This window comes from Mercenaria mercenaria, chromosome 8, assembly GCF_021730395.1.
Source record: "Mercenaria mercenaria strain notata chromosome 8, MADL_Memer_1, whole genome shotgun sequence".
In the NCBI taxonomy this organism is placed as follows: Eukaryota; Metazoa; Mollusca; class Bivalvia; order Venerida; family Veneridae; genus Mercenaria; species Mercenaria mercenaria.
The window spans coordinates 968,293-994,471 of NC_069368.1; the positions used below are offsets into that span (position 1 = coordinate 968,293).

At 34.2% G+C, this 26,179-nt stretch overlaps 1 protein-coding gene across 1 annotated transcript in view; it reads left to right on the forward strand.

Moving 5' to 3' along the window:
- The first annotated feature begins 2,952 nt into the window (after positions 1 to 2,952).
- The window catches only part of LOC123523219 (uncharacterized), a 92,978-nt gene continuing 69,751 nt past the window's right edge, over positions 2,953 to 26,179 (forward strand). Inside the window, exon 1 of the mRNA XM_045300929.2 lies at positions 2,953 to 3,433. Within this exon, the coding sequence (XP_045156864.2) occupies positions 3,358 to 3,433 (76 nt within the window). The 5' untranslated portion in view covers positions 2,953 to 3,357. The remainder of the gene's footprint in view (positions 3,434 to 26,179) is intronic.

Genomic DNA, 26,179 nt, shown 5'->3' on the forward strand with positions numbered 1-26,179 from the left:
TATTTAAGCAAAACAAAAGTAATGACTTTTTAAGCAAAACAGTAATCTTTGAAGAATTAAACTCTACGCTAATGACTTACATGTTATGGAGACATTATAGGGTTAATGCATCGGTTAATCAAGTTGGAATGATCTCTAAGTAATGCTGTTATGCCATTTGTTTCTACCTCTAATGGAATCTAGCTGTAACACGTTATATTATATATATCTGTATACGAAAATGTTTTAACTTGAACAGTTCGATTGCCTGACTCAACACTTTAAGATTGAGAATTGCCTATCATTAAATTTTATAACAAATATTAAACCTCGGGCTATTGAGTTTGTTTTTTCTGAGTGCACAAGATAATATTTTCCCTGAGCTTTTGATACGATTTTCATTATTTTCACCCTAAGCACTAATTCTATTTTTATAGATTTCAAAGCTGCATCTGCCAACTTTGCAAGACGGAACTGTCAAATATTTAACATCAACTTATCCATTGCACAATGAAGTCGCAACCAGCAACAATGGCAAAATTCTGCTGTATAAGCTGTGAAAATGTGGGCAATTCTGATTAGAACACTTGAACACATTTTTAAAAGTACATTAAGATTGATGACATTCACGAAAATAACACTAATTGTATTTCATGTATTTCAAAAACATCGAACACGGACTCCTCACAATTTGTCAGATCATAGTTTTATCTCTTTGCTCTTTGATTTCGGTCAGACCATCTGAGTACTGGCATATGATTGTGAACCAGGAGTGTTGTGGTGTATAGTTACGAACCGTTCGTGTTGTCGTATGTAATTGCGAATCATCATTTGTGTTGTGGTATATGGTTGCAAATTATTCATGTTGTGGTATATGATCGCGAAACATCCGGGTATTGATATATAATTGCGAAACATCCGGGTAGTGATGTATGATTCAGTGGTAATATAGTTTGATACTACGTAATATATATTCCTTTCGTGCTTGAATACTTGTATTTTTCAAAAAGTGAAAAACCTGGGATGTCGATCTTCACGAAAAACTGTTCAAGTTTAATTTATGTTATACTGCAAACGTGTGTTTAAAATATCTAATAAGAAGACTGTATGCATTGAGTAAATATGTCACGTTTTTCTTTTCAAAGAAATATTTAGTTTATTTAGATTGTTGTGAAATATTCCTTCAAGATACTCACTCTTTAAATGGTTCAAAGTTATGTGTTAATCTATCACGTAGTAAAGCTGTTCTCTTCGGAGTAAAGATATGAATGCTTTTATGTTATCTTAAACAATATTATTTTAAGTTGTTTGGATGCATTAAGATGGCAATCAAAATGTGTGAATGGAGATGTAAGCTGTTGGTGGTATGTTAAAATTGTACTTACTGTAGCTTAGCGTTATTGATGCTGACAGTTGTTAACCGATATTATCATTATACACTATTTACCTTACTCAAAATGATCTTTTTAATGTGTTGTGGTTTAATCAAAGACATGTATATGAATACAGGTGTTGAGCGTGTGTCGTACAGTCGTGCACTTGAAGCAGTTTGTTCACATGTACTTGTCAGTTAAAAGAGAAGGAGCACTTTGAGTAACAAAGAAAAATATATATTATTTTATATTACCCAGATTAATGAGAAGTGTCTTACCGGTTTTTGATTATATTTACTTTGAAAACGTCTTTTTATGTTCCAAATGATGTACATGCAAAACGCATTTGCGGCTTTTTTGACAACTTAATTTCCTCTATCTGATATCTTTTCGTAGTTAATGCTTGTTTTGCTGGAAGAGGGTGTTATGTGCACATGTACGTTAAAGAATTGAATGATAGAATCTAAACTGAACGATATTCTTCTAATCTAGAATATATTATATATTCCATACCATACAGAAACTACAAATGTACATACATAGATTAATTATATACTTGTGATTTATATCGTTATGGTAACACATGCATGATATACTATTTACAGCTTCTAATGGAACAATTATATTTTACTGGCATGCGTATCTGCCAAAAAAGTTATTGACACTAATTTCTGAACGTTATAGTAACCAACATGCTGGTAGGCAAAAACAGGTGGAGTAATTAAACATGTTCTCCATGTGTTTTGCTCGGGAAGTGCTTCGTTTAATTAACACGGCAGTAAAGTTTTCACCAAAACATCTAACTATTGTTTGTGTCTTTCCAATTTATACCAACTCTGTTTCTCTGTTTCTCAGAACGATTTCAATTGCTTTTCTGTGCTGGACCTCGACTATTGTGTGGTAAATCGATTACGTTTGCCGTAAGGTAAAGAAGGCGATTCCGATCATAAACCAGTGATAATTAAGTATCCTTTAAAACAACTGACCAGGTAACACTAAAATGTATAAATGTCGTTTAATCGAGCTGTACGAAATGGTTCACTCTTTCATGATATTGTCTGTCATTTTATAAACGTATGAAATGTATATACGATTTTCTCGCATGTACTCGTCAATTGTATGTAATTTGTCTAAAGATAATTTAGTATACGTTTGTATCGGATGAGTCTAGTAGTCGCTTAAAGCAGTCTAAACTATATACCAGTTGCACTGTAACAGTTTACTTTATTATTCAAATAAAATACGAAACATTTTGCAAGTCATGTAAAATCAGCAGTACACAGCAGGTAATGACACTACAATGGTAAACAGTTTATGATTATATAAAATTTACGAGTTTCGATACGTAATGTATTTCACAAGAAACTGTTGCATAGATTTTAATACTTAGTCTTAAAGAATGAACTAAATAAAAAAATGTAAAAAAATAAAACTCTTAAGAAATTAAAACAGCAGTGCTTTAAAACTTTTCGATACAAATATATTGTGCTACTTGTCTTTTTCAATCAAATTTAATATAAAACCTAAACTATATTCGCTTAGCCATAGGTTTACTTTATTTGTGTATACAAGTACGGCTAGTACTGATACGTATCGGAAAAGTTGTACAGTAGTTAGTCCGTACTGTGAGCGGTAGTCTCTTATGATAGCAGGTTGCGATTTATTTCGTTTATTTTCGCCAAAACTTGTATCATGATAGGTAATAATGTGTGAGTTAATTACATTTATTCAGTTACATTAATTGGAGTTTAACCTCAGCAGGAAGGCTAGAAGTATTACAAACTGGAGATATCATACAAAAATAAACTTCTTTGAAGTGATGGAAACTTAAATATGATTTATATGAAGTTGGATACAAACTGACTTGGCGTACTGTGTGGAAATTATAGTTATATATGTTTATGAAAACGTATGTATTGTCGATAGAATTTAGTCTGCTGCATTTATTAAGTGAAGTGTAATATAGTCCTATTGAATTTATATTCTAACTGGATATTACATTGAAATGTCTTGGATTAAGAAAAAGGTGAAATACAGTCAACGAGTGTTATTTTTAACACTACTAGCCTTTTGGAGAGCAGGTAAGATTAACCTAAATTAGATATGGTTTTACGAAAATCATTTATTGCTTAACTATTTATGATCATACAGGCTTTGAAATTTATTTATGATTAAGTATTTACAAGTCTAAATTAGGTCTAAATAACAAAAATCTTATATCGTTAAATAGAGTTAAATATAACCAATAAAAGTTAAAATGTAATGGTAGATTTAAAGTCTTTGTAAGACAAAAAATTATAAAGAGATATTCTAAAATCATGAAACTGTAAAATGAGTTAATTTACATTTTAGCAAAAACGATGTGAATGATAAAGCAATACAAATATAAAGATACATGTTTTTGTATACCGCAATTCCTAATCAAAAGAAAATATTCATAAGGTAACAGTCGCAAAAGCAATGTATTTGATACAATCAATTAAATTAAAAAAAAAATGGGTAAGATACCTCAAACCACATTGCATATTTCAAGAAATAAATCTAAATTAAACAATATCCTTGACACTCCGTCAAATAAACAGAAGACAACATTTCTGAAATGATTGGTCGTCCAGGTTTATTTATGTCAGAAACAACAGCTATATTTATATATATTAGAGTGGAATTCCAGATTGACTACAGTTCATTAATTCGAATAATGTTTAATCATGACATACTCTTATTATAGTTGTATAAACTAGAAATGTTTATAGTTTGTAAAGTAACTTCTTTTGAGACATTATCACACGGAAATAATGCTTACCTGTAGGTATTTTAAAATAAAAATAAATATTATTTTCTTGACAGATGAAAGTGTCTGTCAGTGGTGTCTGGTTTATCAGCGTATTATGACATATTTGTTTTATTGTACGAAACATAAACCAATAACAGAACGAACAGGTTTTCTCTCAAAAGCACAAATTGTACACACATGTAAGTGCTGAAATTGCTTCGGGACATGAATATCAATACAGTACAATATTATACAAATTCTATCTAAAATACGTGCATATGCAAGCACGAATAATCATTTACCAGCAAACTGCTAGATATTGCAATGATGACAGACACAGACAGACAGACAGACAGACATTTTTATTTCAAATCAAATAGGCTATAAAGCCCATAATGACATACACAGGCACAAATACAACTAGATATGATGATCATGATTTATTCAGCATAAAAAATAATAAAGGAATGTTTGAGTTCATAGTCTACACATTAAAGCATTGTAAAGTAGGTGTATAATGTATAATCATTTACCAGCAAATTGCTACATGTAGATATTGCTATGATGTAAAACTAGATATGATGTTCACGATTTATTCAGCCTCGAAAATAATAAAGAAATGTTTGAGGCCATAGTCTACACATTAAAGCATTGTTTCCCCGTCATAAATTGTTCATATTATGTCATAAACGTACCAATGAATATGATGCCTAAATGCCACATCAGTCCGGTATTTCTAGAGGAATTAACGGCTATTTACTTCAATTAGGTTTCGTTTGAATCTAGATGTTTCACATCAGTTATTACTAAATATTTTGCTTTCAGCAATCCTTAAGTATTTTAAAAGAATGTATGAATGAAATAAAACACACTGCTTCCTGTCGTATATTCATAAATACTCTTCAGCAATTACTTTTGATCTCAGAGGAATGGTATAATTAAGTTATTTTGACTTGCCATGGTTTTTGATTAGATAAAAATTATGTTTTGTTGTTGTTTTATGTGTCCAGACTAAATGCTTTACTTGTGAAGTTCTGTGTGGAAAATTGCGATAAAATAACTGAATTGGTGTTTTAAAATAGAATATTAATTAGATAAATGGTAAGGAGCCTCCAAGGTCGAGTGGTTCAGGTCGCTGACTCAAATCACATGTCCCTCACCGGTATGGGTTCGAGCCTTACTCCATGCTGGAAAGTCGCCATATGACCTATAATTGTGTCGGTGCGACGTTAAACCCAACAAAACAAACAAAATATCGTTTACGCCTTTCTTTCTTTTGAAAATTAAAATGCAAATCTAACTATAGTGTAAATGCTTTAACATGTACATTGGAACTCGCTTACAGTGAACTCAGATGAATGAAACCTTGGATAGATAGTACGTACCAACATTAATTCCTTCAGTCAGTCTTTATTTCTATGTAATATCACGCGCTTACAACAAACTGGATATTTCGAACATCTACTATAATGAAGTAATTTCTTTGACCATAAAAACAATGTTCACTGTATATTTTCAAGGATTTAATCAGTTTATAAAATTGAATATCAAACGTTGTCACATATCACCTACCACCTCTCAATCGTATGATAGTAATTACCGGCATAGTAATTGATATTCAATTTTCTTTTGATCATTGGTCCTAGCATATATGCAGTTTAAATGGAAATCGGGTTAAGTCTGGACTCCTTGCGTACACCGGATATATTTACGTGATTTGTTTATTTTGCCTTTTCCGCTGAATTATGATACGATACTTTCACATTTTGAACTATCTTCATATCTGTCTGCCGATACATTGATCAGGCAGAAGGCGGTATATGGATATATAAACCGCGATAACGCGTCGTAATTTTAATCCAGGCAACAAGCCAAAGAGATAGGACACCAAAAACTCGTATAAAGACGTATATTCACCATGAAAGTGACCCAGTACAATCGGAAAATGTGCCCTAAAACCTCAGAATCATAAGCGGATTTTGCAGTCAGGCTTACACTGTCACTGAACTCTGTTGAGATAATCACTAAACAATTATTAAAAAGCGGCCTTTGAGTATTCACCAAAAATTTAAATATATTATCAAATTATTATAAAAAGTAATCATAGGGAAAGAAAGGAGTTTTTATTCTCTAACGGAATGTTACAATCTCATTTTATTACAAACAGATGCGCGTTTTTAGAACTGTTCAATTCTTGTGTTTTAGAACGCTGCGAAATGAGATATTAATCACAGTTCATTAACATACAGAGCCGGAACTGACACGCGATTTTAGAAACATATGCCTAAATTATGCTATTACGCAGAAATAGTTCTGTCTTGGAATATTTGTTATTGAGAATAAAACGCACACTTTTCAGTCTTTGAGTAGTCAGCGGTACTTTTTAAATGTTTAAACTACATAGAGCGATACATAAGTTACTAATACTATCACATTCTGGTATTTAGATACCGCTATTTCCTTGTCACATTTTTGTTCCTTTATGTATTATTAGATGTCAGTATGTTTGCAGTTACCAGAAATGTATTAAAATTAGTTTTAGTACATTATTTATATACAATTACTTTTCCATTTTACTTGAAAGACTGCATGTCTAGAAACTGTTAAGAATTAAGCTTCATATATACTCTACAGTAGTTACGATATTTTGTTGTTGCAGATACTATGTTCGGATTCTCCATTAAATATAAAAATACACAACGGTTAGCATTTGTGCAATTACAAACTATAGTCTGCAAAATTCTGATGGAATTATTGTGCCTCTAAATCGCAACAGAAATATTTATTCATTTAATCAAATTAACGGATCATATACTTGATACCAGCTTTCCATCTGTGTGTAGTTGTATAAATTGTAATGAATTCATCCAGGACATAATATTTTTAATAAAAATTGCGTTTGATATTTGCCTGGCGTTTTCTGGTTTTCGTCTTCTGTCTAGGCTGCGATTTGAGTGTTTGACAGCTTTTAGTCGATAACTTGTTGTAGACATTTTTATTGATAATAAAGTATCACTTGTGCATGAAAATAAATGTAATGCAGTGGCATAATTCATATTTCCAGACAAAATATCATGTATTTACACTTACCTTGCACTATGTCAAATTTATGGTGGCTGATTTCTGCCATTTCGTGTTGGCGACACATTTTACGCGAAAACTCGACGTTTAGAGGACGCCGACACGACAAATTTGGCGGGTATAATTATGTCGTGTTGGCGCCCTTTATTTGTCGTGATTTAGTGTTTTCGACCCGCCGACACGAAAACACGACAAATACCTTATCTGTCAGGTTGTCGTGTTTTTTCCTCGACGGGCGACACGAAAACACGACAAATACTTTTCAGACATCTCTTATAAAACGTAAAGTTATTCTGAAATCAGTGGCAAAGGGTTTTAGAAGCATTTTCCTTTCTGTTCGAAAGAACCGTCAATTCATAATTTATTTATATTCATTAAAGCTGCATTAGGAGATCTGAGATTATAAAATAATACAATAATATGTCAGATGTCAGTTATCGTTTTAAGAATATAAAGTGTATGTATAACAGACCCGGTTCCAGAAGTATTTCATTGGAGTGCGGTGAGCGGCAACAATTAAAGATTGAAGGCGACACCGGCGAGCCGAGTGGATTGTTTGAAATTTTGAGGTACTTGGGTTAACCCCCTCCTGACAGTGGAATAACAGGGTCTCTCCATTGTCATTTTTAAAAATCTAGGTTTGAAATGGTGGTCCGTGCAGCATTTTTGTCCAAAATTTGAGGTACGTAAGGAGGTCATGCCCTCCTATCTAGAGTGTCAGATGGTATTCATACGGACATTTTGGAAATATATGAATGCAATGGTGGCCTCTGGTGCATTTTTGGGTCTGAATTGTGAGAAAATCATTATTTTGATATTCGTTATCTTTTTATTAATCCCCCGCCGTGGCGGAGGGATTATAGGAATGGTCTGCGTCCGTCCTTCCGTCCGTCCGTCCTTCCGTCCGTAACAAAATCGTGTCCGGTCCATATCTCCTAAACCCCTTGAAGGATTTTCATGAAACTTGGGTCAGATGATCACCTCATCAAGACAATGTGCAGAACCCATGAGTCAGCCTTGTCGGTTCAAGGTCAAGGTCACAACTCAAGGTCAAAGGTTTGAGTCTGCCATTTTGTGTCCGCTCTATATCTCCTAAACCCCTTAAAGGAATTTTATAAAACTTGGGTCAAATGATCACCTCATCAAGACGATGTGCAGAACCTATAAGTCAGCCATGCCGGCTCAAGGTGAAGGTCACAACTCAAGGTCAAAGGTTTGAGCCTTCCATGTTGTATCCGCTCTATATCTCTTAAACCCCTTGAAGGAATTTAGTAAAACTTGGGTCAAATGATCACCTCATCAAGACGATGTGCAGAACCCATGAGTCAGTCATGCCGACTCAAGGTCAAGGTCACAACCTAGGGTCAATGGTTTGAACCTTCCATTTTGTGTCCGCTCTATATCTCCTAAACCCCTTGAAGGATTTTCATCAAATTTGGGTCAAACGATCACCTCATCAAGGCGATGTGCAGAACTTATGAGTCAGCCATGTCGGCTCAAGGTCAAGGTCACAACTGAAGGTCAAAGGTTTGAGCCTTCCATTTCGTGTCTGCTCTATATCCCCAAAACCCCTTGAAGGAATTTTATAGAACTTGGGTCAAATGATTACCTCATCAGAACGATGTGCAGAAATTATGAGTCAACCATGCCAGCTCAAGGTCAAGGTCACAACTAAGGGTCGAAGGTTTGAGCCTTCCATTTGGTGTCCACTCTGTATCTCCTTAACCCCTTGAAGGATTTTCATCAAACTTGGGTCAAATGATCACCTCATCAAAAACTCATGAGTCAGCCATGTCAACTCAAGGTTTCAGCTCTGTATCTCCTAAACCCCTTGAAGGATTTTCATGAAACTTTGGTCAAATGATCACCTCATCAAGACGCTGTGCAGAATTCATGAGTCAGCCATGTCAGTTCAAAGTCAAGGTCACAGCTAAAATCAAAGGTTTTACCCTTTCACTATCCATAGCAGTGGCGGGGGATTTAGCTGTCTTTCAGACTGCCTTGTTTAACAAAATGGTATTCCGCCGAAATATACATAGAACATAAGTCAATTTTTATTCTTAAACTTATATTTTCTAGCATGCAGTTATGTTGTGTTCAGTTCAGTAATTGTTGTGCGCATGTTTAACGGAAGATGCCAAAGCGAAAACACGAAAATTCGACAAATAAGATATTTGTCGTGTTTTCGAGTTTTCGTGTTTTCGTGCCGGCGGGGCGAAAACACGAAAACTCGACAAAATACCTAATTTTCGCCCCGCCAACACGAAAACACGAAATGACAGAAATATCCACCATACAAATTGTATAGAAAAGCACACTTAAATCAGTTTTGAATGCAGACATATTTTAAAACAGTAATTCGCTTTCCGTATTTATTAAGTCAGGTTTGGAAATAATTGCATTGACATGAAGAATGCCGTCTACTTACAGCTTACGGCGTTATCTGTAAAACAAGGATAAATATCAAACAGAGGAACTAACTCTTAGTTATTTCTTGATCGCAAACACCAAATATATATCATTTGTTTTGCTTTTGGCATATATTCCGATACTATACCAACCCTTTGAAAACACAGCAAACAGTATCACAGTTTTCCAGTAAGAGCATATACATGTATTAACCCTGTTCTAACATGTTCTATGTGTCTTTGAACATTGAACACTTTCTGACATTTTGTTTTGCAGAACACGAATCGTTTTGAACGTGCTCCTCGTTTCCTCTGACAAACACTTTCAACATTTTGAAACTTTTTGATGTATCTTAAAATTGTTTTCTGTAACGACTGCTGGCAGCAATAACAAAATAAATGACAATTTTTGAAGTCATTAAAGTAGCATTGTGGGATGTAATTACATTTTGTTTGGTGTAACTACTATTTTAATGTTATTGAACAACCAACGACCTTTTAGAAAATTGCAGTTTGCCTGACGAAAATTCAACGTAAACGGTCGAACAAATGTGAGTGTTATTGGTAGACAATGTTTGGTTTAAAGGTTGGCAGAAAACGTTTGCAAGTTATGACGAATATTCATGAAGTAAAGTAGCAGTGTCAACTTACATGTAGAATTCTGCAGATAAAGACTGCACTGAATGATTTTACACGCGGTGTTGCGTCGATTCTTTTAATTTTGGGGTGTTTACCATTTTTAATGTTTCTGTGCATATCATTCATGGACACCTCTCGTTTTAATAAAATGGATCGGTTATTTTTTTTCATCCAAAGTTTTTACAGGGCACAACTGACACAAAATTATGAAATACTCCGCTTTACGGACGTGTAATGTGTAACCCGCAAAATTCCGCTTTGTTTGATTAGCACAAATATTAAAGAAAATAGCCAAAAAGCGCAAGAATTTAGGAGATACTCGTCCAATTTAATCATAAGATAGAAATTCATTTCGTTTGAACACTGCATAAGTTATTGTCCATCCATATTAGAATTTCTTTCGAAGAGAATGTGTAATTTCTCACTTTAATGAACGATAACATTTAAAAAAATACATGTACCTTCCTGATAATGCAATATTCTTCATTTTATGTGTTTTTGAAGCTCCTGTGTTGTTCTTTTGTTCGTTTTGACTTCTTTTGCAATTTACAATTTATCAGGTAAATTAGAATCGGCGAGAAAATAGACTTAATATAACACCATCGCCATGCTTCCATTCCAAGGCACAGATAATGTTGGTAATTTTTTCCATATTGAAAGCAATATTTGAAAGCATAGATGATTGAAAAAATTGAAAAAACTGCAATTTTAGCTAAGTGCGAGGTTAAACACGCCTTATTAAAGAAAACCAACGTCAAACTAAAGTTTGCTTAAATTATGTTCCTACATCAGATGCGACAGTAACCACAAAATTTTCCTTAAATTAATTCAACAGGTTCATCCGGTCGACATGTTTTAACATGACATTTGGTTTAGATTCCTTACAGTTTATGAACGGTGTCACACTACAAAATATAAAAAGAAAGAAAAAACAGCTTTCAAGTTTCTTCAGAGTTTGATTTTCATCATTTTGTTCAAACGTAACATCAAACGTTTTGACGTTTTACGCGGTCGCAACATTATGCGTTACATATGTAAGATATTTCCAGAACCTGACAAAAGAAAGAATACAGCGTTCCCAGTCCAAACCACTCTAAATTTGGAAAGATAATACTAAAATCCAATACAGAATTTAGCTATATACGCTGACATTGTAACCTAGATTCAACTTCAGTTTATCAGATCAGAATGATCACAAAGGAACGTAATACCTACATGAAAACAGGGCATAATAGCAAGATTCAAATGCAGTATATCAGGTTAGAATAGTCCCATAGGTACGCTATTGATGCCGGTTTGCTTATGGAATCTTCCTGCAGCAGACGCAGTGCTTTTAGAAACACTCGATCCAACTTTTCTAAACACTTTTGACGAAAAAACAAAAAACAACAACAACAACACTTTACTCAATACTTATTACATGTTTACTGAGTACGAATTTACTATAACTTGATTGTTGTTCCACTTTTACATAATATCTATAATATGCACGAGATAAAACGGTAACTGCATACAAGTTCCAAAGAATAAACTTGCATTGCAATCAAAAGACTAACTTAAAGCGTTCATTTAAAAAAGTGCGAATTTTAAACGTACTTAGATATACTTTTGTACCATTTAATTAATTATGTGTAACACTCTGGAGGCTTGACGCCGAAAACAATTTCAAAACGAAGTAAGATATTACAGCTTCTGTATTTCTTCTTCTTGAAAATAAAACTTCATCTAAATTACGACTGTTATCCATTAAGCTGTAGTTTGAGGCGTGCTAAACTGACCAATCAGATTTTAGCAATGTTTTAAGGTCAACTGTCGATACACATTCACTTATAGTCTCTTTCAAAAATGTAAAATCAATATGTACAACGAGAAATAGTAATGTCCCCACCAAGATACCCCCTTTTTTCTTTCTTTCTTTTTTTTTTCTTCTTTCTTTTCCTTTTTTTTTCCATTATGACAAGTGTATATTTGTTGTTTTCTTTTTGTTTCATTTTCACGATATCATGTTGTCACGTGATCTGATTTGTAAAGTTGGAATTGCTTTGTATACTCATATACCTTTATGTATGGTGTGAGTTTAATAAAGTGCTTGTTCTGTTCTGTTCTGTTCTGTTCTGTAAATAATATCCATACAGGACGAATTTTTAGTTATATTACTCGTGAATTTACTATAACAAGTGTCTTCCATTTAAAAAATGCTAAATTGTCAATCACAAGCTTAAAATATTAAACAAAGTTTGATCGACTACATTTCAAAACAACTAGTCCTGCATGTAATAATTGCCTTGTGTATTTTCCTTTCCTGATGAAATGCACGAAATGCCAAGACAACAGTATTTGAACATAATCTGTGTTATCTTTTAATGTTTATCTGTACATTTTTTATTTTGAATATTCTTCTTTCAACCTTTTGTCCGATGTTTGTAGATAGTATTCGCGGTTTGCTATCAGGTTTTGGCAGGTCATTCTTCTTGAATACGCTGTTATAAAGGATGCGCTTGTTTTCATTCGTTTTTGCAAAATAAATTCATTGTGACTTCAAAATATCACTTCAGCATACACGTAAATTAATCACGATTGTTTCTTAAACGGCAACATGTTTTTTGTTTGTTTTATTTTATCTTTCAACGGCAAATTTTAGTTTTTACTGATTTTGCTTTATGTGTTTGTGAATGAAGATGTACTGTGTTGGCGGTATCGTAAAAAAAACTGTTCTCAACAGCACTTAGCGTAATTAGTTGAGACATGTTTAACAAATATTATCATCACATACTGACAGTAAAAAAGGTATAAATTATTGTGATAAAGAAATATATTGGGGAACATTTTAAAAAACGTTGTTTTTTTTTGCTTACAAATTTGATTATGTGTGCCTGCGGTAGATATGTGATATAATGACTGATCGTACAGGTTAAAGCGGCTCTTCTCACGTTGGTAGATGTACATTGTGGCGGTTTCTTATCGCCTCGATGTAGATAACTCATACTTTTTCGTACACTTTAATGTAATTTTGTTTTCCGGTATTTTATAAATAATTACCCTATATTCAATTCATACAGTAGTTGAGTTTTCTGTACAAAGTGATACACAAACTTTCCTTTGATCTAGCATGGTTAGGAAATAGCTTTCAATAAAGTGATAATGTAACTTATTAAATGGCTTTAAAAACCAGACAAAAAATGAAATTTAAGATGAATATAGTATCTGTTAAAAGATTCAGTGAAATTAAACAACCCTTATTTATGATATTGTAATGTTAAACAGCAATGAAGCGGTACAACGTAATATTATGGCTAATACTAACCTAAAAACACTTTTAAAACTTGAACTTACACACCTGGAATACTATGGAGATGTAGTTTATAAAATTCGGAAAATTAAACATAGTCCTTATTTTAATAAGATATTTGTACAATGTGTTAAAAAGTTTATCAAAAGAGGATACAATGCGAAAATCGTGAAGCACAGTGCATGTTTGGTGATTGACCCCTCTACAGTTAATCGCTACGCTTTCCTATTTGACTGTGCGATGACTAATCTAGTGTAAGACTCCATGATGCTTCCTTCTAAATCCTACATACAACGGACGGAGGGAATTTAATTTTGTCTTGCAGCTTTCTTAGTCGTGCACTTAAAAGTTAGGCTCTTGTTGCTCTGACTTCAGACAAGTTGTTGAGTACATTGGTGTAATTATACCTTAGATTTACCTTAATTTTATGTTTTACTTAATTAATCTCAGACTGGTATTTTTCCGCTAATGTTAGAGCCTTTCTCAGCGGGGATTTTATTTCCATTTTGTTGTATAACTTGTTGAAAATAGGGTAAGTGCGAGGTTGGCATGCCATAAACGCGTTTAAACCCCCAGTTTCCTTTATATAGGTTACTGACCGTTCCAAGGCGGTGCCCCTATTTTCAACTAGTTTTCTGTCTGTCTTGTATTTTCTGTTGCGTATGTTGTCTTGTTTGTTGTAAGCGTTTTTCCCTCTTCTTCACTCCCCCTATCGCCCCCTCCTTTACCCTTGCATTTGCGCTTTCCCGGTTTTTTTTTGGCATCCCCTCTCCCTTTACTATGAGTTAATTTTCGTCCCCCCCCCCCCCCCCCCTCTTTATTTTGGCTGCCGGAATCCTAAGGCGGTACACGATTGTTTTTCCCTGCTTATAGATGCGCGTTTGTGTGCTTGTGTATCTAAAGCGGTGCCCTACAGTGTTCTTGTATCTTACTTGTCTGTTTTTCTATGTTAGTTAGTTGGGTGTGGTTGTGTGTTTATCTTTGGTACATGTATGTCTGCGATAGTGTGGTTTCTGAATAACACATTCAATAAATGTTTTATAACATGACATCAGAAATATATTTTCGTATTTTTTTTCTTCAAGTTATGAATACAGTTCTAGCAAAATTTCATGTTGAACTGTAGACCGGTCTAAAGCACCAACTATGGACTGGCGGTTTATATCAGAAATCCGCTAAAAATAATCATATATTACCCATACAGAAGATATAACCTGATTAGGCGTGTTAATCACGTAATCGTCACCAAAAGAAGACATTACATTCCAATTAGCCTGATCATCCGTGTCAGTCACGTGATTTTCGCCTGCGGGAGTCGTTATTTTAAGATCAGCAATGGTTCTAACAACAGAAAGTGCTGGTATTAAATAACAATTACCACACAATTATCTTGGATAAAAAGATTTGAAACAAGCTTTATCTCCCTTGAAAGTGAAGGGATATCGTTTAAGGGTTCAGTTTCTGTGCAGCCTGCAACCATATATTCATATTGAGTTCATATTTAGTGCGATAAAGAGAACTCATAGTTGCTTTACTGCAATGTTTGCAAATAACCAACGTGGTAACATCAGCGTTATTTTCTTTGATTTATTACTTACTTGGTCGTTTTTTGCTGGCAACTGTCATAGTAAGTAAACTTTATTTCAATGTTCTGTTAAGGTTTGTACGTTTCAATTGGAAGAATACATTTAAGTGTCTGTACAGCAACATCATTGTCATTGTCCTTATCTTTAATTCAATGAATATATGTTATTAACATTGAATGTTTTTATTTCTCTGCAAATTGTGGTATCAAGATAATTTCTGAAATACATTTTGTAAAATTCGATCATTTTTGCTGTTCTCTACGCGATATTCCCACCTGCATTGTTGAAATAACAGACCCTAATTGTGCAATAGATACAAAATTGCCAACAACAAAATTTGAAAGACCTAGAGCACAGCCAGATTAAATGTTAGAATATTTGGTTTGAGAGAGGAGGAAAATGGTCTAGAAAATTAAGAATAAAACTGGGCGCCAGACTAGGCTCAATTCTAAATACTTGCTGATATAATACTATTCTGGTTATATTGTCTGAAATCTTAGGAAATGAATAAATAACTTGTATCTCATCTAGGACGCTTACATTTTATGGGAAGTATGCTTTACATTCCGATATGCTTATTTCCTAGAAATGTTCCCGACGCTAATATTTAGTGCTAGTAACTGATACAAGAATGTTTCCTCATAAAAATAGATATTTCTCATTATTGTGGTTTTATTTATGTACATGTTCTTTCGCACATATACCTTTTACATGCTTCCTGGAGATAAGAGGTCGAAATCGCAATTACAAGACAATTGTAATTAAACAATGTTTACTAATTTGTTATTTAAAGTAAAATTTAACGTTAAATCTCTATATTATCAGTTGAAATACCCTACAGCTAAGACGAAGTGGGGTTTAAATAAGAATCTTTTAATTAGAATTTAATCTATCAGTCTTAAAACATAATTGAGAAACTGATTGACAGCGATTGCAAAAATTTAATGTAAGAAATTTCAGATAATTTCAAACGTTCTAAATCTTTCTTTCCTTGACAAACAGAATTTAAACTATATTAATTCATAACATCATTCAACACTGGGCAATGAAATTACAAGCTAGCGTTTGTCTTGTTATTCAAACCAGTCTTACAGGTTTAGAATGTTTAACTATCAGGGCGTTGAGGGTCAAGTTTTTGTTGCGACCAAGAAAAAGCGCTTCAATATTTTATCTACATTTTTAGATAAGGGGCATATTTGAATCGAAATAATTTATAGCGAAAGATGTTATAACACTATTTATACACTCGGGCGGTAATACGTCGTACAAATAATTTCACTCGGGCTGCGCCCTCGTGCAGTTATTACGCCCAGCGTATAACCGCCCATCGTGCATAAATAGTGTTATAGCACTCTTGCGATAAATTATTTCTTAAGTCTAGCGTTTCAGCCTTGGGATTATTTCAAACTCCAAGTCTAGCTTAAGTAATCTTATTATATACTACCGGGGGCCTCCATGGCCTAATGGTTAAGGCCAGTGACTTCCAATTACTTGCCCCTTACCAATGATGGCTCGAGCCTCACTTGTGGCGTACATCTTTTTTTATGTGAGGAAGCTATCCAGCTGACACATGGAAGGACGGTGGTTCTGCCCAGGCGCCGATCCGCGAGAGGGGTACCTTTGATTTTCCTCCCCATAAAAATCTGGAAGGATGCCAAAATGCCCTGTAATTGTGCCGGCGTGATATTAAACCCAATAAAAACCTACTATTATAATAATAGTATTTGATTTAAATACCAATATGCATGATTTACTTGCCCATAGAAATTGGGTTTGAGGCTCCTTCAGATCTTTTCTGTTCTCTTAATATATAGAAAACTGACATGGAATGGAACATTTAAAAAGGATTACCAGAAGCGCTACAAATTGCTTTAAATCGTATATAACGTCTGTATTGACTTGTTGTGGTCATCAATGAAATCCGACAAAATACAGATAAATAAAAGACAAAATACATAGTAGAGTTCACACGTTGTTCGTAATACATGACATGTTCATAGCAAAAGCGTTATTTACCAATAAATACGGTAGGAAAAGGATATATACTGTACTGATGCGCAACCTATATATGGAAACCGACAAATAAATGCTTTTTAAAACATTATTACCCAAATTTACTGGCAAAACAACCGACTGTAAAGTAAATGTTAATTGACTTCACATACACAGGACATGGATTCGAACTTAGTCATAACTCTCCGAAAAGTAGCACACCTTTGCATGAATCTGAACCCAGCGGAGCATGTACAAACTTTTGGTGACATTCCAAAATTCTAAAGCGTTCAGTGTCAATCTGAAAAATATTTCACAGTCGCTTCTAGCGGAATGGCAATCTCTTGGATTCACACGCTCCTTTGATATAGAAAAAGTGGAAACGTCACTAAAAACTCAAGTGCATGTGATATTGATCATTTCTTAAGGCTAAAACTGTAGTTAAATACCATACAATTCTTTCAAAATTAGATAAAGAGCTGATGTGGAAACGCATAACGTTTGTAAACAAAGCCGCTTAAAATCACTCCCGGTCAGAAAACAAGTCAAGTTGATGATATCATTGCCTCGTTGCTATATAATAAACAACATGAAACGGACTTCTCCATTCCGTGCATATGGAACGGCCCAACATTACTTGCCACACATACAAGTATGCTTTCGCCTCCCGGCTGTTCATAACCAAATTATGTTTATGGTGCTCGTAAACTATTTATCCCACTGTAGTTGTAGTTGCAGGAAATAAACCTTTTTCGTCTGCTTTATTGTTTTCAGTTGTTTAGTTTTGAAGCCATACAATTTCTGCTGCAAACTAAATTTAACCTAAAGAAAAACAGATTTTTAGAACTACGTTTCATGTACAGTATAGAGATGCAAGACGTTACTTTGGGGAAAAAAAACCCAGTTAGAACTGGAAAATCTAAGCTAGAGTACAAACTTAAGTCAACTATATGTACGGGTTTCTCCGCACGTTTTATGGTTTTAATTGTTTATATAATATTAATAAGAAAACAAACCGTTTATCCTTTTCTACTGAAGTGGCACCTTCCTTCGTCGAACAGAATAGCAAAAAAGAAAACCAGCTTATAAAAGTGCCATGGGTATATTACAAAATGCGAGAGTTTTATTTTTTTAAAAGAAAAATATCACAACTTAAGGCTAACTAGTAAACAAATGCAGAAAATCAGGATCCATTGTAACAGTAGATCTTTCTCTCAATAAGAATCCATATGCATCTTGAGCGCATAAGTTGTGTCGAGTAAATATTTTTACAGGTAGTTCTAATTCCAAAGTGGTCATTTCAGCCACGTTTTCTCTATTCAGGGCAGATGGAAACAACTCATTGGGCTTTATTTTGCTTAAAATTTGTAGACAGTTTATCGTGTAAAGTGGTCTCCCATTGGTGCAACAGGTGTTGGATATGTATGAAAGTTCTTATTTTATCAACTGATATTCTACTCCATGTTCACAACCCAACTTTAAACGAAATGATACATTTTGACTGATATATTTACCTGTTTTACTAATAGAGCATTTTCATGCAAAATAAAAAATAATAACCGAGATCAAAGAGAAAAAATGCATAAGTGATGGTCAGTAGGTTTATTATTTGCACTGCTATGATAGATCTTAAACACTTCTTTCTTTCTGAGCAGGTAGCATCAAATGTTTAAATGTTCGGAAAGTCCCACAACCCTAAACATTACAATATTATGGAAATTCGTTTAGTTCTTTCTGACCTGAAAATGTGTTTAGTAGAAATTTTCTCTTTATTTAGAGCCCTGATGTAATTAGTTTATCAATGGCAGGTGCGTGCTAGTTACAACTATTCAGTATTGATGTCCAGTAATAGAGTTGAACGGGATTTTAGTCATAGTTTATTTGCAGTGAGATCCAGTGCAGACACGCAAAGGTTGTAGTATATGTTGTAACCCTAGCATCACAAATTACTCAATTACATACTGAAAGAATAATTATCAATTTTAAAAAATTAAAGAGAAAAACAGGTGCTTGTTAAGCTGCACTATGGGATAGTGTTTCTGAAACCAAGTAAGGAAGTGATACGACTTTCCCCGAGTCTGAACACAAAATACATAAAGACATAAAGACTACAAGAATGTATGTTATTAAACGGATTTATTGGCTTTATATAAATGTCTCCAATGTAGTAATCTTGTAAATGTTTTATAAGTTTCTATAGCCATTAAAGACTCCATTTTACTGCTGGAATTAGATTTTAATAACAGTAATAAAGCACTTCATAGACTGTCTGTCTTGAGAATATTTCAAAGATTTTTGAAGCATTTTAATATGAAGGTATTATTATTTTCTTTGTAAAATTCGATATTTGTAATATATTACCACCAAACTTGCTCGATAATGATGGTGGGTTTAACGTCACAATTCTAGGTCATATATGCGATTTTCCAACTTTTGGTGCCTCTCCGGGCATTATTTCACAACGGTGGGCACCTTGGTAGAACCACCTACCTTCCGTAAGCCAGCTGAACGGCTTTGCTCCCATGAGGAACTCAACTCCCCCAGCGAGGCTCGAATTAACGTCGGTGAGGAACAATTGATTCTAAGGGATCGGGCGTTATACTTCGAGATAACCGAAATACGACTTAAAATATGTTTTCGAAGTGTCTTTGAGATAGCCGAAGTTTAATAGTGTCTTCGAGATAGCTTACAGATAAGCGGGTTCGACATATCGAGCTTTAAATGTATATGTTTCATAGAGACATTGTCCCCGATGACATCACTCACAATGAAGAATCGGTTTTACACTAGACAATAAACTGATATTGCATGGTATAATTACATTAGGTCATGGTTGTAACGTGGTATACATTAGATTACACTAAGATTACGGCTTTATTGCATCTCAAACTCCGGCGACAATACATGCATGAGCATTGATTCTTTGGCAATCTGCTTTCATTTGACTGCTGCAGACGACGATGCGGATGTCCTATCTCCTGTCCTAAGATTGATCAACCTCTCACATAAATAAACCATGCCATCAATATAGTTTATGGGCTTTAAATGGGCTAACTGAATTGACATTCCACAACAACCAGATACATGGTGTAAATAGGGCCGCTTCAAAGATGTCTGTTGCTGAAAAAATGAAGTAGTACGTATTCAAGTAATACAACCCGCCGAGGCGGACTTCAAGTATTACAATTGTACTAAATTATGCTGCTTCTTGTATTCCAGAGTGATAATGCTATACTTGTGATGTTTAAGGTAAAAAGCAATTTATTTCCGTTATTTTACTATCGAATTTGCTTGTTTCTTTGGTGTTAGATCTATTACGAATTACAAGCAATAGAACTTAAAGTTATTGTATTGTAATGGTAGTTCTTTGAATCAAAAGAAGCAGCAAATGTTCCTCGACCTTTACCAGTGCTTAACCTTTCTTTACACAATCATGAGATTATTCACCTCAATTTTCATCCATATTTGATTGCGTTTGAAAGTAAACGGCTTTTTCTCTTTTTTAGTGATAAAGACTGAATAAATCTAGAAAAGACATATATTCCTCACAGTTCTTTGAGAACTATTTTTCAATCTTGTGAACTTCTTGTATGGTTACGTTATGACTACATCCTCTGTCAGTACTTGAAAAAAAGGCATAGATGAATATACTTTCTAAATAAAACAAGAAGATACAAACACTGAATAGTTTAGAGTTATACATATTATAAAACACAAAGTTTAAACGTAAGAGTTTGTTTAAGAAATAATATATCTCATCCAGTGATTTGTCTTTGAATAAAATCCTTGTTTGGAGTTCAGATGCGAAGGAATTGTATCAAGCCCTCGTGATATAATAATACGCATCTGAACGACAAACAATGGTTTTATTCAAGAGCAAATCACTAAATGAGATATATTATTTCAATTCTAACACGTTACCAAGGATTTTTATGCCCCCGAAGGGAGGCATATAGTTTTTGAACCGTCTGTCTGTCGGTCTGTCGGTCTGTCCGCATTTTTCGTGTCCGGTCCATATCTTTGTCATCGATGGATGGATTTTCAAATAACTTGGCATGAATGTGTACCACAGTAAGACGACGTGTCGCACGCAAGACCCAGGTCCGTAGCTCAAAGGTCAAGGTCACACTTAGACATTAAAGGTTATTGCATTGATGGGCGTGTCCGGTCCATATCTTTGTCATCGATGGATGGATTTTCAAATAACTTGGCATGAATGTGTACCACAGTAAGACGACGTGTCGCGCGCAAGACCCAGGTCCGTACCTCAAAGGTCAAGGTCACACTTAGACATTAAGGGATAGTGCATTGATGGGCGTGTCCGGTCCATATCTTTGTCATCGATGGATGGATTTTCAAATAACTTGGCTTGAATGTGTACCACAGTAAGACGACGTGTCGTGCGCAAGACCCAGGTCCGTATCTCAAAGGTCAAGGTCACACTTAGACATTAAGGGATAGTGCATTGATGGGCGTGTCCGGTCCATATCTTTGTCATCGATGGATGGATTTTCAAATAACTTGGCATGAATGTGTACCACAGTAAGACGACGTGTCATGCGCAAGACCCAGATCCGTAGCTCAAAGGTCAAGGTCACACTTAGATGTTAAAGGTCTTTTTTCATGATAGTGCATTGATGGGCGTGTCCGGTCCATATCTTTGTCATTCATGCATGCATTTTAAAATAACTATGCATAAATGTGTGACACAGTAAGACGACGTGTCACGCGCAAGACCCAGCTCTGTAGGTCAAAGGTCCTAAACTCGAACATCGGCCATAACTATTCATTTAAAGTGCCATCGGGGGCATGTGTCATCCTATGGAGACAGCTCTTGTTAAGTACATCCTTGACGACGTCCGTCAAATATTTGACTGTTTTTTGTTGGTTTCTTTTTCAACGCGCCGCTATGCCGTTTGACGCTGTGACGTAATAACTGTGACGTCAGAACAGTTAATTGTTGCAAAATAACACATAACTTTCAGCCTTCTTAGTTTAATAGGAAAATGAATCAAGTCGTGTTAGAATTTATAATAGCGTCGCGTGGTTTGAAGGGATCAGCTTTTATGACTAGGTACCTTTTTCAAAACAACAGACAGGAAGGCAACAGGTAACTCTGAAATATTCGACATAGATTCATTAAAATAAAACTGAAGCAGTGCGCCGACATGTAAAACATATTTCAATAAGCAACTCGATTGGTAACTAGCAGTGATTGTGAGAATGTTGTTGCTTCAAAGTAGAAAATAAAACTTAGAATTACATTAAGCTCAGTGCTTAAGTGCTAAATCCGCACCTAATGTCATTTGAATTAAGCAGTCATAATGAATCTTGATGATAGTTTTACTTGTTCCGTTAAAGCTACGCGCCCGCAGTTGGGGATAAATTTTTCAGCACGAGTCACTTTTACAGAGCGCATTTTGATGTTTTTTGAGAATTGTTTTTGCCTAAAATGTGTGACTGAGTCGCTTTAAAACATCTAGATAAAGGCATTTTGATACAGAAAATCAGATTTCGGAAGCTTTAAGAATGAGTGAATAATTTTGTACGTTTCATGAAATTAATGCTAAGGATTACATTAACTTTCAAGAAGAATTTCATGCTTGGGGCTTCAAATACCTGCTCTTTTAATTCCAGTTTACTAAAGCAATATTGATTGATAGCACATGTTTTGCAGGGATTGTTCTTCTTCTGTATACACAGTTATGAAATTCTTTCTCTAGAAATTTGTTACTTTTTATCGCAGTGTTTCAAATAAACAACTGTGTGAAGCATCACGAACCTGTGATTGTTTTCTTCATGGTTTAGATAAAAGGCCTTTGTATTCATCTTTAACGTTTTTCTATTGCTTTAAGCATTCATTTTCTAAATTTGTGAACTGAAACTTAAAACGTTGTGGTATTCTAAAACTGTATTCAATAGTATAAAAGTCCTGGCCAGATTCAAACTTCATTATTTCTAAATTCCAACTCCCAGTTTCCTACTTCTTACTTCCAACTCCATTACATTGTACTCCTAATTTCATTACTTCTGTCAGTTTTGTTATATGTAACTTCTAAATTCAGTTTTGTTACTAATAGCTTTCAACGTCATTGCTTCGTTACTTCTAACTGCAATCTTCCTTGCTTCAGTAATTCTTATTTCCAACTTTTTCACATCTTATGTGTAAGGAAGTAAGACGTAATGGAGTTAGAAATTAGCAGTAAAAAAGTTTGAAGTTGCAAGTCATGGAGTAAGAGGTAAGAAGTAATTTCCTCCACGGTTTCCATATATTAGCGCTTAGAGTCATTGATACTTCCAGATTTTAACGTACTGTCGCGACGGGAACGGTCCTGTAGAAGTCTAAAATTGTTTAACGCAACGTTTCAGTCACTTTCTATTTTCCTTGAATCTGTTTCAATGGCAGTTGAAACAGAGATATTGGATATAAGACCAATGGCAGTTGAAACAGAGATATTGGATATAAGACAATTACTCTAGACCAGATTTTTAAATTGCGACATGTTTTTGAAATATATAAATATCCATAAATTAACGAATACACATGGAAAAATGCTGAATATAAACCAACCTGTTATCATCGTTGAATAACTTTTTTCTCTATTTGCGTTCCAAATATCTTGCGTCTCTAGCTGGTTACAGTTTGTAAATCAAAGCCTTGAGACGTCTGGTGGTTGCGGGTTTTGGTAGATTTATTTTCTGTTTAAATGCCAATCTATAAATATACACGAATGAGAAACAAATACAAATGTGCCTCATATCTAAGATGAACTCTGCCTGACCTAGCTTGTGATGTAACCATGGGCTGGAAAACCTTATCATTGATGGATCTTATATAATCTAAATGGTCAGTGTGAATGGATACAGGTTGAATCAGAACAACTTGTTCATTGATAATTAATCCGCATTGTTCATGAATGGGACTATTTTGTGTAGCACATGAACATCCTTTGGATGTGATCTGGAATAAAACAAAGATGCTATGCGATTGTCAGAAATACACTTGTAACTTTGATAGCGGGGTAAACCCGCAACCAAAAATCACGACTGTTTTGAATTAAGAAATCGTAATTTTCTCTTAAATAATCGCAACGCAAAAATAACCTTACCGACATTTGAGAGCATACCACCCAACGAGTGAGCCCATTATTGAAAAAAAATTATATTGCGTATATATGTAAATTTTGTCTCATGTAACCATTTATAAAATTGTTTAAATTTTATATCTAAACTAGATTAAAACGAATAGATAATAAGTTGTTACTTGTATATTCAGTTTACCGCCGTTTGTTAAATATATTTTTTAAATCGAATTGCTATTTACATTTGTGTGTTTCATCATGACATTACAGGATATTATATGGTTGTCATTTCGTATTTTTGAAGTATTTAATTATTTGTCGCCATAAAACATCCTTATGAATATCGAAAAGGAAGTAATATCCCATAATTTTATCTGATGAACACGCGAGACAAAATGAAGAAGTATGGATCTAATACCTGTATGGATCTTAATTATATTATAAAATTTCAACATAAATTTCAATCAATAACAAAACACTCGCAAAGCCAAATTGCCAAGTTTTAAATGTAAACCATGTGTTACCAGTTGCCTTTTATTTTTGGACTACTTTGTTAGCAAACACCTATTACTGCTCCTCTCCACGTTACCCAGTCATCTCTGTTTGATGCTTTCTAGCGAAACTTGTGAAGCATTCCAGATTTCAGTCACACACACGCATGTACGCACGCACACATCTCAAATACGAGTGTCTTGTCCTTTTTATTTATTATACATTTTTCATTTTATGTAAGTATGATAGAGTGAAGCATTCCAGATTTCAGTCACACACACGCACACATCTCAAATACGAGTGTCTTGTCCTTTTTATTTATTATACATTTTTCATTTTAAGTAAGTATGATAGAGAGTGCAAATACATACAACAATTATCGTGATTGATAATTATAAGTAACTCCAAAGTTTGTAACTGGTGTATAAACTGTAACTGGTGTATAAAATAGTAAGCAAACATATCACTTCCTTTCAACCAATTTCAAATCCAAATAATGCAAACACCAGCTAGTTCTGACTTCTGAATATTTTTTCATTGGTTTGAGAGAGTATTCGACATGGTAATTTATTTCCGTTCATTACTCAAATGCCTGCTATAATCTGTTCATTTCCATTGTATTAATGCGCTTAATTGTTTCGGATATAGTTGCCAATATGGGAGTATCTTAATGCAAGAAGATCTGGTGTATTACTAAAAGTAATTTATATGATTACAAACAGATAATTGTATTTATTTAGAACCAATTAAGATGTGCAATAGGAAAACTTGAAGCGGCGTTCAATGTGAAAAGTGTTTAGCTTAAATATGTGCAGTTACTTTTTTCTGCTTCAGAAACTTTTGTTAATTAAGATGAAATACAGGTGGGATATAATTGCTCTAGTTGGAATATATATTGATATGTCTTGGTTTAAGAGTAAAGTGAAATATTTACAGCAGCTGTTACTTTTGACACTCATCATTTAAATCAGTTTTAAATAACAGAAAAATGTATGTAATTGAAACAGTGCAAAGAAAATATACACGTAGTAATCGAAACATTTATTATGTTTTTATGCCAAAGCAATCTGCAGGGATTTAGTATAAATTAGTATTCTAACTGCTCGCAAACTATTTATATTCTCATATGAAAAATCCATGCACATTTCCGTTCAAACATGAAAATCAGACGTCACGCTGACGTATTATTTGGCGCCATACAGGCTCTTATTAAAACACAGCTTCGCGTTGACGTCACCTCGACATACTATATTTGGCACAATACGTGCGTCGTTAAATAGTGCTTCCCCATTTCATCTAGATCTACTTGTTAATATTAAATAGAAATAATATTTAGCAGTCATATTTTATCGAAGATTCATATATAGGTTGTTTACTATAATGTTTATGTAGCAATTAATGCGGATCGCGTTACAATCTTATTTAAAAGGGAGATGCTATCATTCACGGGTCAAAATATACTGTAAAATGAAAGTGTCGGCTTTT